At 52.9% G+C, this 12,783-nt stretch overlaps 1 protein-coding gene across 14 annotated transcripts in view; it reads right to left on the reverse strand.

The window, feature by feature from the left end:
- Nucleotides 1-1,184: 1,184 nt before the first annotated feature.
- Nucleotides 1,185-12,783, reverse strand: part of MYO18B (myosin XVIIIB) — a 242,951-nt gene continuing 231,352 nt past the window's right edge. For all 14 annotated transcript variants that reach the window (XM_081542931.1, XM_081542926.1, XM_081542924.1 and 11 more), the window contains 2 exons: nt 3,505-4,702; nt 1,185-1,397 (listed from right to left, as the gene is read on the reverse strand). In XM_081542931.1, coding sequence (XP_081399057.1) covers nt 3,517-4,702 — 1,186 coding nt within the window. In that variant the 3' untranslated portion in view covers nt 1,185-1,397; nt 3,505-3,516. The remainder of the gene's footprint in view (nt 1,398-3,504; nt 4,703-12,783) is intronic.

The following is a 12,783-nucleotide window of genomic DNA, read 5'->3' on the forward strand; positions in this document are numbered from 1 at the left end:
GAAGTCAGGGTGAGGCCTACTATATATGACTGGTGTCCTCATAAAAGGAAGATATTCGGACACAGAGACGGACATACACCAGAGGAAGATGGCCACGTACAAGCCAAGAGTGAGTCTTTTAAGATACTCTGAAGGAACCAGCCCTGCCAGCACCTTGATTTTGGACTTCTGGCCTCTAGAACTTCAAGACAGTGAGTCTCTATTGTTTGGACCACCCAGTTTGAGGGCTTTGTTACAGCAGACTAACACGGGGGATCCCAAGAGGACTTTCCTTCCTGATAAGAGCTGTGACGGGCTGCACCCGAGTCATCCTAGGAACAGAGGCACATGTAGGGTAGGGCATGGAGTACTTGCCAGTGAGAACTTACAGAGCAGTAGCAGTGGCTACCTGAAGGCAGGCATAAGCTAGTTCTGCCTTTGTGAATAGAAAAAAAAAGTTGCTTTATCTCTTGGGACTTTTTATAAAGTAGAAGGGAGATTGACTGTGTAAAATGCCCAGCACAGTGGTGAGCACACAGTATGTGGTCAATAAACATCAGCCTACAGTTTTAGTATTATTGATACTGCGAGGATGCTTGGAAAAGCAAGTGTCCTGGTGGTAAGTGTGGTTGTGTGAGTGAAGTTTCTGGTACAAGTGCAGAGTTGTGTGTGGGCGGTAGGATGAGTACGTGAGGAGGTGTACGGGGCTGTGAGAGCAGATGTCACAGTCCGTGAACGTTGCTATGGGTGGACATTTGTAGGGATGCATATATGTCAGTGTGCCACGGGCACTCAGGCTGTTTGAGCTACTGACTAGTTCTGTGGTTCATTCATTTGTTCATTTATTCATTCATCAAAATTTCTTGAATGTCCATACATCTACACACAATGGAAACACATAAATAGACAAGGGAAATAGGATAGAGGTAAGCAAGGGAATTAGAGAAGAATGAAGAAAGAGCATTTGTTTCAATTTGATGAGTTTGATGTATCAGGGAAGACTTCCTGGAGGTGACACCTGAGAACTGAAGTTGGCCGAGTGAAGAGGATCAAGGCCACTGTGTGTAGATATGGAGGGAGAGAAACAGCAGTGTGTACCCAAGACTATAAACAGTTTGTGTTGGTTCTCTTCTACCCCAAGCTGCACCCCATCAACCCTCCAGAGTCCCGAGTAATGTGATCATAGAATAGAGAGACAGCGCAGATGCCAAGGAGCCAAAGCTTTATTGGGTACAGACCTAGCACGCTGGGAGCCCCATGCCCCTTGGGATGTGCTGCAGCTGGGCCCCCTGCGGCTCTCGAGGGCAGCCACACTGGCTGCGGACTTGGGGTCCCCAGGGAGGCCTGGCCGGTCTTTGTCTCTCTCTCCGGACAGTCATGGAATCGGGAAGTCTTCAAGGGCAGTGTGTCCCAGGAGGCTGGAAACAAATGCAGATCAGAGCTGAGAAATGGGGCCTGCAGAGTGTTTTGTTGGGTGGAAGCCCTGGAGCTCACATTCCCAGATGGAGTTACAGAAGCAATGATGCGAGGAAGCATGAGCATGGAGGGGGGCAGAAGGGAAACGAGTGGAGGGGACTCGAGACACAGATGCGGAAGGGCCACCGCTTCCAAGCGCAGGTACCTGACAAGCACTCCGGCCACCTGGCGCTGGCTCTGGGCTGGGGTCTTTCATTGGCAGCCCGCTCACAGTGCTACTGTGGGTAGTTGGGATCACTACTCCCATTTTCCAGCTGAGAACACAGATGCTCAGCAAGGTCTCATCGCGTGGCTGTTACATGGAAGCCCTGAGCCCTGGGGGCCGAGTGGTTTCAAATCCCATGACACACTTGCATCTCAGACAACAGGGCTATACTGTCAGCTCCCAACACCCGCGTGCAAGTCAAAGGTGGAGGAGGGTTTTAGGCAGGCGCTCCGTTATCGCAGAGAGCATTGCTAGGAGGGGGAAGGGGAGCTGAGCTTTAAAAAAAAAAAAACGGCAGACACAAGATGTTCTGTGAGGACATCTGCTAAGGGCTGCTCCACTTCTGGACGTGTGCCCTTTACTTGGCCTTTGAAACCGAGTTCTGTGTCCCCGGGAGCATAATAACGTAAATGAACATCAGATCTTTCCTCGGTAATTGAGAGCAGACAGAGAGGCCATGTTAAGTCAAATTAATTTGCCCTGACACCATCCAAAGCCCATCTCCACGATGGCTTTTTGATGGGCTGAGGGTGACTCCCAAAGTGGCAGGACGTGTGGCTCGTTTGGGTCCAGAAGGAGCCAGGTGTGGGTTGACACCACGTCCGACCACTCGACCACCTGAGCCTCCGGTCACTGCAGTTCTGATGTTCAGTGACTCGGAGATGGCAACCTGGCTGTAGGCTGGCATTGTGTCTGACCCTGGAGGGAGGTGCTTACTCCTCCCAGCCGGTCTGATGGGGCTTCCCATTTCAGTCGGGAGCCATGAATTCTGAAACATGCCCTAAGAGGGGCAGTGAGGGGCCATCCTGGCCTCGGGGCAAAGAGTGCCGGACTGGGAGTCAGGGTGGCTGGGCTGGCAGAGACTCCCTGGGTGACCTTGATCTTGAGGTCTTCTCCCCCTTGTCCAAAAGTGAGGCTGGAGTCCATGAGTTCCAACCCCCAGTGAGATGTATGATTCTAACGTCTGCCTTGATTTGCCCTTGATAGAGGCAACCCCTTTAAAGAGCCAGCTCCATCAGCGTGCCTCTGAGCTGACTCACAAAGAGGCCTGGAGCATATGTCGAAGAAAAAACGATACTAACAAAAATGTGGACTCTGTGGAGTTTCGAATCTCAGTTCTGCCTGGGCGAGTCTGTACAAGTGCCTTAACCTGAGTGATTCTGTCTGCCAACCTGTAGGACAGGGATAAACCATACTTACACTCTCAGGGTTACCGTGGGTACCAAATGACTACCTGATAAACAAACTCAAGAAACGTGAGCCACTGCTAGCAGTGAGGACGTCCTGCTGCTGCTGTGAAGTGCCAGGATCAGGTGCAGACCGTGACCTCTGCACTTGTCCCCCCACTCCCTTCTCAGGGCCCAGTTTCTCTTTACACACTGAGTGCAAGAGCTAGACTTTGCTTGTGTCAAGGCCTCTTCCCACCTCCCACCCTGGCTCTCCCCTCACTCTGTGGACAGACGCCTTCACGGCTCCTGCAGCGCCAGGTGAACGGGGTGCTGGGAAGAGAACAAGTCAAGGGTGGGGAGACTGTAAGAGCCCGGGACCACCTTACAGCATCTGCCCACCTCCACCCCACCAGACCCTCAGGCTTCCTATCTGTATTTTAAAGAGCAGAGAAACCGGTGGTTCCTAGGGAGGGCTTCTAACTTGTGCCTTTATCAGCAACACATCATTTGCATAAACAGTAACACAGGATTCCCCTGAAAACCTCTAAAACCCCTCCTCTCTAGAGAAATGAATCACACCATTAAAGGCAGTGGCAGCCAAGCAGTGACGTGTCAGACCGGGTGGACCTCCTGGTTTCATCCCCCCGGGAGGGCGGGTCCGCCTGTCGCTGTTACCTGAGCTGGTTCCTACTTCTGCAGGTACTTCTTCATGATGCTCTCCACGTCCTCCTCTTTCCTCCCTGCGCCCGGCTCTCTGTTCTCGGGGGACACCCGCTCACCGCCGTCGCCCTCCGGCCGGGGGGCTCTAGGCCGTCTCTTGACACTGTCGGCGCTTTTGAAGGACACGATGGAGCTGGAGGAGGAGGACGAGTCGGAGAGGTGAGCGGGGTCCTCCTTGGACTCCGGGCTCCTTTTCAAAACGGTGCCGATCCCGGAGACAAAGCCCCGGTCAGCCTCTTCCGCCTCAAAGCGAACACTCGAATGCTGTGAACAGTCTCGCCCATCTTTGGCCGCTCGGGCCAAGGACGGGGGCGTCTCGGGCTTCCGGATGGCCGGCAGGAAGTCATCGAAATCCACTTTGGTCTTGCGTTCGTAGTTGAGGCTTGGGACCTTCCAGCTAAACGGGTCACTGCCCACGGGGTCCCCCATCAGGTGGGCGAACTGGCGGTTCTGGAAGACGAGAGGCTCCTTGCCGAGGTCGGGACAGCCCGCATCGTCCACCGAGGACTCCAGACAGCGCCTCCGCGGGAGCAGCGTGGGTGACGAGAGCGGGTCCCTGCGCGCTGCCGCCGGGGAGCTGGGCGTCCTCTGCGAGCTGGGCCCCGATTCCAGGAGGGACTCGCAGGAGCTGAAGCGGGTCTTCAGCTTCTCGGGGGGCGGGCTGGGGCTCCCCGCGCTCTGCGAGGAGAGGCACTTGAGGCTGGTGGACCGTGGGAGCCCGGCCCACGCACCCAGGGGCGAGCCGGTGCCGGCCCTCAGCGCCAGGGTGCCTTCATCGCTGCCCGCCCGGGCCCTCCTCAGCGTGGATGCCCCAGTGGTCTGGTAGATGGGGAGCGTGGGCCAGTCCTCCAGGCCCAGCGGCGACCCCCGGCCTCTCTGCGCTCTCTGCCTCCGGAGCCCTTCCACGAACTCCGACAGGGCGGCCGACGGGCTGGGCAGCTTGTCCCGCGGCAGCAGGGACGCGTCTCCACTCCGGGAAGACGGGGAGGGCAGTGCGCCCGGCCTCTCGGGGGCCTTTCTCTGGATGCCACACTCTTCGCCATCCCCGAAGTGGCCATACATTCCCTGGTGGCGGGAGAATGGGGACGTGGCCTTGTCCCCCAAGGTCCTGCTGCGGACGTCCCGGGCCCCATCGCCGCCCTCCTCGTGGGTCCTGTGCCAAGAAGAGAAGCACGGTCAGCGCACACTGTGCCAGCCCTACTATCTGTGCCATCGGGCCCGGAGTGTGGGAGCTAATTCTGTTTCGCTTTGGAAAGGTGTTCTCGTCACCACCACGCTCTCCAACGAACCACACGCTCTAACACCCAAACTCCAGCCACAAGTGATTTCTTGTTGCTTTCTGAAATGCAATTTCTGTCTATAATTAAACCCAACTAAATACGTTTGAGCAGATTAAAACTGCAGCTCTGATGGATGACTTAGACAGACGACGCATTACACATGACATGCTACCATCCCACAGACTGCTGGGAAATAGGTAATTTGCTTCTTGAAGACTCAACGGGGACCTGCGGGAGGTTATTTTCTTATTTAGGGTCAAGCCCGGAGGACACCCCGTCGAGCAGAGCTCCAGAGAGCCAGTGACCCGAATATGCCTCTGAATGAGGTACTGTAACGCTCCCAACTGTTTCATGGGAGGAGGGTGGGCAGGGGAAAGAAAAAAAAAAAGTTCCTTCTAAAGGGAAAAATTTACATGAAATCAACTTGAAACCAACACTACACAGGAGAGAGGACAGAAGCCTTCTATTCTGGGACTGCCAGGCAGAGGCATTTAGCAGCTGCAGCCAACACCGCTCTGCCTCTGAAAAGTGGGAATCTTGGTAGTGAGGCCAAATCACAGACTGTAAAGTGAAGGGCAGGCCTTAAAAGCCAGACACTGGAGTCCTTTAACAAACAAAATCTATTTGTCCTCCCTGTAAGACAAACCACCTCCTTCTCACCCACCAGAAAAGCTGTAATTTATAAAAAGCAAAAAGGGGCGTGAAACGTCAGTGTGGGCCTGGGGGACGGGGCCAGGGCTCGGCCTGAGGTGGGGCGGGGGGGATGTTGACGCTGGTCTCTGCTTGTGGCTTTGTCACCACGAGGATGACTACAGAGAAGTCAGCACCTACACATAAAGGCTGGAATCGTCAAACCAGCCCTGGACCTAGTGCCTGCCACCCGGCTCCTCAAATAATGCTTAACAATTATGCTGAGTGATTAATAATAATCAATGGCTATTAATCATCAATAATTAGCCATTAGTGCTCATTACGATTACTACTGATAACCTCTGGCTCTCTGGAGCCTCACCCCCCACGGCGCTCCATGAAAGCCTCACATGAGGTCCCAGGAGGATGGACAGGACAATGCATGGGCGGGAGACCCGGCGTCTCATCGCTCCTGGGAAAGGCTCCAACAGAAGCCACACCATTTGCCCAGAGCTTCCCTTTCTTGCCCATCACCTTCCATCGCCATCACAGCTGGACTCGGGCCAGGAAGGGAGCTGGAGCACTCCGGTGTGATTACCTGAAGGGCTGTTTGTCAACATCATCCCTTTGGAGTCGCTCCCCTCATGCACGGCAAGGTAGCACATTCAGCACATTCACATCCCTTTCTTTTTCTTTTTTTTTTAATAAACAGCTTGGAGCTGCCAGGGGCAGTGGGCTGCTGCAGAGCTGACAAAAGTCATTTCCGTCCTGTCTTGGCTCTGAAGGGAGGCAGGCGTGATGAATGTGTCCTGGGCGCTCGGTCTCCGCCGCCGTCTGCCACATGGGGATGGCAGCACCTGGGGCACCGGTCGCTTAATCTCCTGGGACTGTGCCGTCCCACTGGCCCCCAGCTCCCCTCGAGAGCGCTGGCTGCAGAGGCCAGGATGGGGAGGGAGGAGAAGAGAAGCCACAGGAGAAGGTGGACGGGGTGGAGGGGAGGAGGAAGCCTGGTAGGAGGAGAGGAAGAAGGGGAAAGGGCAGGGGAGAGGAGGAGGGGGCCCCAGCTCTGCAGCCCAGGCTGTCAAGCCCCTGCCGAGTCACTTCTGCACCCTGACTTGGCCCCGCGCCCAGCACACAGTAGATTCTCAGTAAGTGTTGTCGGACTGAGTCAAGTCTACCTTCAAAATCAAGTCTCTAGGGAGGGGGAGGAAGGGAGGATGAGCAAGTGGAGGAGGGGCAAAGAGAAGTGGGGAGAAGTAGAGGCAGGACCGAGAGGAGACAAGGTGAACTGAGGACAGACAGGAGGATGCAGAGGGAGAGACAGGCGGCGATGGAGACGGTGAAGGAAGAGGGGTGCTGAGGGCAAGGCCAGGAGAACAGGGGGAGGGTCGCAGATGCGGGGTGCGCTGGCAGCTTAGGACTGGCCCTCCTCACCTTTGGCCAAAACCTGGGACAGGCCGGGGGCATGTGAAGCTGTGGGCAGCTCAGGAGCCCTCGAGGTTGCAGCCTGTGTGTGGGGTAGCCAAGGGGTATATCCCCTTGGCTGGGCCAGGCCAGAGGAGACCCACCTGCCTTCCCCGAGGCCCACAAGGAGCAGCATCTTTCAGAAAGCGGGCAAATCAAAATGTCCCCACAAAGCCACCTGTCACTAGATGCTTATCTCAGAGCTCTGCCCAGGGGCCCAAGGGTCGGGGTCGTGGGGGTGAGGTGGGTGGGGTCCCACCTTCTGGAGTGGTCTGGCTGGGGCCTCCAGAGCCTCAGCTGGTGGGCTTCAAACTGTAGAATTCGGCGGGGGTGAGGGGGTGGGGACGGGGCGAGGAGCACGAGTGAGGGTAGAGGGAGAAGAGCTGGAGGAGAGATGGGGAAGGGCGGCAGGAGAAGGAAAGAACGACGCCTCGTCTTGGCTGAGTGCTGCCTCCTGGGTTTACCATGCAGAAATCCACCCTGTCTCGGCAGCATCTTTTTCTACTTCCTGTCTGCTTTGCCACTCCAAGGGAGAAGTGTGTTGTGTCCCCTCCTTTCTGTGTGGGGACTGCAGAAGCGAACCTGAATTCAGACGCCCTCTTGCAGGTGTCAGGGTGAGGGTCCTAGCTCTGCTGCCCGGGGAGAGGTGATACTCTCCGTTCCTGCCCTGGCTCTGGACACTTCCGACACATCCTGCTGTCTTCCTCCATGGCCCTGGGAAGACTCATTTTCCCCCCAGCTGTCCTCCTGGGATAAGTCAGCTCAGGTGGAACTCCCTTCCACTAGTATCACATGATGGATGGATGGCGGCTAATTAAGATGTCACTGTGCCTGCCTCCCACAGCCTTGGCCAGGGCGAGAGGTGATGGATAGTAGGTGCTCTGAGCCGCTGGGAGACGGGTGTGGACATGAGCTGGGTGGGGCACTGTGATCTCTAAGAAGGGACTCCAGAAACATGGTGGGAACTTCTGCACCTGCCCCTCGGTCTGTCCGAAGAGGAAGAGGCTTCCACATACCTGTATGATAAGGAGCCAGCAGGCAGGTTCCTGGGCATCCAGCCGTACAGGGGCAAGGCTGGGCCCGTAACAGTTGCCCCTGGCCATGCACCTACTGTGTGCCAGGTGCTGTGCACATGGATACAGGTCAGAACAAGCAGATGGGCCACCTGTCGGCATGGAGCCATGTCCATTATAACCTCGAGGGCCTCCCTGGGGGTAGCAGTTGTGGCTCCAGGCACAGCGAGGTGGAGTGGCCACATCAAGCACACACAGTTGGGAGTGGCAGAGATGGGGTTCCAACCCCACGGCAGGCAGCACCTTTCTCTGGGGACTTCCTCTGGACTCTACTGTGATACAGGCTTAATGCTGTCTCTTTGACGTCACCTTGCCCAGGTAACATCTGTCTCTTGGAGTCTACTTTGGTTCTGCCACCTGCTGGCCTTGGGACAGTCACCTAACTTCTCTAGGCCTGTTTCTTCAGCTGTATGATGGGAGGAAACCAGGTCAACCTGGCAATGATGCAGAAACAAGAACTACAGGAGGATAAGTGTTTTTGTCTGTTGCATTCACTACTCTACCCCTGTGTACACAGTAGGTGTTCAATAAACATACGTTCAGTGAATGAGTGATGTGGCAGTGCTCTGGCCCATAGGAGGTGCTAAGTACAGGCGCACAGTAGGCATCTTATGAATGTCAATTAAGTGCACCGATGAACAAAACAATATATGTGAATACTGGAGCTCTGTACTATCGTCTGAGGTCAGGGAGTCTGATTCATCCAATTCCATCTGTCTTTCTCAAGACTTCTTTAGTTGTCTGAGGTCTTTTTGTGTTTCCATATAAATTTAAATTCTTTTGCTCTAGTTCTGTGACAAACACCGTTGGTAGTCTGATAGGGACTGCAATGAATCTGTAGATTGCCTTGGGCGGTATAGTCATTTTGACAATATTGACTCTTCCAGTCCAAGAACATGATATATCTTTCCATCTGTTTGTGTTTTCTTCAACTTCTTTCATCAGCATGTCATAGTTTTCAGAGTAGAGGGCTTCTGTCTCCTTAGGTAGGTTCATTGCTAGGTATTTCATTCTTTTTGATGTGATGGTAAATGGGATTGTTCCCTTAATTTCTCTTTCTGATCTTTTGTTGTTAGTTATAGGAATGCAAGAGATTTCTGGTGTTAATTTTGTATCCTGCAAGTTTACTGAATTCATTGATAAAGTCTAGTAGTCTTCTGGTAGCATCTGTAGGATTTTCTACGGATAGTATCATGCCATCTGCAAACACTGACAGTTTCACTTCTTCTTTTCCAGTTTGGATTCCTTTTTATTTCTTTTCCTGTAAGTATTGGTGACTCAAATTTATGAAGGCTTATTAGAAAAATCAGGATATGATCATGCAAAAATGCTGGAATTCCTACTCTTTGTAACCTGGGAGGCTAAGAATCCAGGCTTTGGGAAGCAGACGCATGGGTTCAGAGCTTGGCTCTGTCCCTTCCTTGCCATGTACCCTGTGAAGCTGGGCTGTGAGGGCAGGCACCGTGACCCTGCAGAACCTCAGAGATGATGGACATCATGGGGACAGTCGGTACTGCTGAGCAAGGCCACAGACATCTCTGCCTGCCCCCAGCTCTTCATGGGAGGTGGGCCCTGATGCAACTGAACTTGCACACATTACTTATTCATTTCAAAACATTACTACACATGAATACATGCTTAACATCCTCATGATTGCTTTTCAGTTAATGGCACCTCCCATCAGGGCTACAGAAGGCCCTGGATTGAGGGCAGATGTTCAAGAATAAGCAATTCCTGGGACTTCCCTGGTGGTCCAGTGGCTAAGAATCCACCCTGCAATGCAGGAGACGGGGTTCGATTCCTGGGAACAAAGATCCCACGTGCTGTGGAACTGCAAACCCCGTGTGTCACAACAAAAGATCCTGCACGACCCAACCCACGAGCTGCAACTCAGACCTGACACAGCCACATAAATAAATATATTTATTTTAAAAAAGAATAAGCAATTCCTATGTCCGAGCCCTCTCTGAGCAGCACAGGAAAGGGGTGAGGCTACTCAGGTCTGTTCAGCCTCAGAGCAAGCCAGCTGCTGAGACACAGGTCTGGTTCAGGCCACACCTTCCCCTGCCAGGCTGTCCTGTGACTGCAGCTCCCTCGTCTCTCCTCTGGTGCCAAGCATAGAGGAGATGCTCCAGGAACACTGGGTGAAGAATAAAAGCGCACGTCCTTTCATCTCATCAGGATCTGGATGATCAGCCCATCTTGCAGATGAGGAAACTGAGGCTCACCATGGAGAAGCCATCTGGCTCAAGGCTCACACTGCTCAGTGGCAGAGCCGGGATCTGAACCAGGGTTGGCCAGATCTGGCCCCTTGCTCTGCCCTTCACAACATCACACACCCTGGGGGTAGAAAGCTAGGAGGAAACCGCGAGCAGCTGAACTCGTATCTACACACATGCACTGTTCAAAATCCACTGAGGCACAGTGACTAAAACATCATGAGGCCCAAGTCAGGGAGATGCTGGCTTCACCAGCGTTAGAACAATCACACAGCAAAACCCAGACTCCCCAGGTCTGAGTTAGAGCAGAGCCTGGGCCAGCAGTAGCTATAGGAAACTCGATGCAGATTTAATGACCCCATGAATCATCCCCAGAGACATACTGTCACCCCCATTCTTCATTCACACGCTGAAATTAAAGAGGAAATTAAAAATGTATTGATGTTCTTTAACAGTGAGGCCTGGATGGGAAACCAGATGTCCTTTGAAGATGGCCTGAAGGTTCCGTAACCGAGTCCCACATAGAAACTGATGGTCTGAAAGAGAAGCCAGCACGGCGCTCAGACTGTGCCTGGTGTGGCCGAAAACTCGGCACATTTATTAGGCCCCTACAGCGTGCATGGGAATTCTGCATCACAGGAGTATGTTGTGCCTTTAGGCTTTGCAGACGTTATTTGATTTTCTCTCCATGACAGCCCTCTAAGTCAGCTACTAATAACCTTCCTATTTCACAAATGGGCTCAAGAAGGATGAGCAAGTTGTCACAGAGTAAATGGGAGAATGTGGATTTGAATCCAGCTTTGGGAACACAGGTCCTGACTGCTCTGCCCTACTGTTCATTACTGTTGACTGTTCCGTTTCACAGAGGGGGAAACAGGGTCAGAGAGGCAGATGGAGAGGGACGAGCAGAGCTGAGGCTCCTACCTCGATCTGACTGACTCTATACAACGTTCAGCTAAGCTCCTCACAGGAGAAGATGGGCCGCTTTAGCCTTTCAGAGGCACACTGCAAGGTGGATGCTGCATCAACCCATGAAGAAGGGTCAGCAGTGCAAGAAGCTTCAGGAACACAGTGAATGGTGGACTGGAAATGCTACGGGAGGGCCTGGGGCTGGAGAACACAGCCTTTCTGGAGGTGGGGTGCAGTCAGGCTTTCAGAAGAGGGGGTGGAGGGTGACACTGAGGAAGACACTCGAAGGACAAGAAAGTCCCTCTTACCAGCTAGTAGCTTGTTCACTGGTTTCTGCAAAACCCTGGACCAGCAAGGGCTGGTGTCTACATTTCACAGGCAGAGGCACCAAGGCTTAGAAAGCCCCTCGGCTGAAAGGGAAGACTAAAAAAAAGGCTGAGCCCGAAGAATTGATGTCTTCAAATTGTGGTGCTGGAGAAGACTCTTGAGAATCCCCTGGACAGCAAGGAGATTGAACCGATCCTTTAGGATTGCTTGCAATCCTAAAGGAAAGCAACCCTGAATATTCACTGGAAGGACTGATGCTGAAGCTCCCATACTTTGGCCACCTAATGCGAAGAGCTGACTCATTTGAAAAGATCCTGAGGCTGGGAAAGATTGAAGGCAGGAGAAGAAGGGGACAACAGAGGATGAAATGATTGGATGGCATCACTGACCTGATGGACATGAATTTGAGCAAGCTCTGGGAGATAGTGAAGGACAGGGAAGCCTGGCGTGCTACAGTCCATGGGGTCGCAAAGAGTTGGATACGACTGAGCGACTGAACAATGACGAGAAGCAAGGAGGATGCCACGGGAGTGGAACACCGAAGGAGACCTCGACAGCAAGCAGAAGAGATGTGGAATAAGCCACAGAGAGTCCCTCAACCTGGTTATTTCTGGCCTGAAGGTGCAGAGACTTGAGTCGGGAAACAGACTCTGTAAATACGCTATATTCCTTACAGTAGAATGCTTTTATGAGACAAGACAATGCTTAAGCCTTGCTTGCCATTTTCTCTAATCTTAAGCAGGTGCTGAGTCCTCGACACTTAAAAAAAAAACAACAAAAAACGATCTGGTGAACTGTCCTCTGTGGACACCTGCCTGTGTATCTCCTGCAGGTGGACAGAATCTGCCATGTCTCACCCGCATGTTCTTACTGGCCAACCAGGTACTGGAACCTGGGAGTTTTGAACGGAGCTGCCATCAGAATCAGGCTTGACTCTCTACAAAAAAATGGTCTGTTTCAATGGGAGTGGGGCAGCAGGGGAACCATTCTGGTTTAAAAGAGACTAAAGGCTGGGACTTCCCTGGTGGTTCAGTGGTTAAGACTCTGTGTGTCCACTGTAGGGGACATGGGTTCAATTCCTGGTCAAGGAACTAAGATCCCACATGCCACGTGGTGCCACCAAAAAAAAAAAAAAGACTAATGGAAGATGTTAACAAGAGGGGAAATTGAGAGTAGAAAGACAGGGAAGGGGTGGATATGGGTGCTCTGTTCTTTCAGCTCAATTTTTCTGTAAGTCTAAACTTCCTCTAAAATATAAAGTCTGTTTTCCTTTTTTGTAAAATAGAGACCCAAAGAAACAAAACAACATAATACAATGAGTGTCCTTAATAG

This window comes from Giraffa tippelskirchi, chromosome 11 (genome assembly GCF_054371585.1).
Source record: "Giraffa tippelskirchi isolate mGirTip1 chromosome 11, T2T-mGirTip1v1.2.pri, whole genome shotgun sequence".
Lineage (NCBI taxonomy): Eukaryota > Metazoa > Chordata > Mammalia > Artiodactyla > Giraffidae > Giraffa > Giraffa tippelskirchi.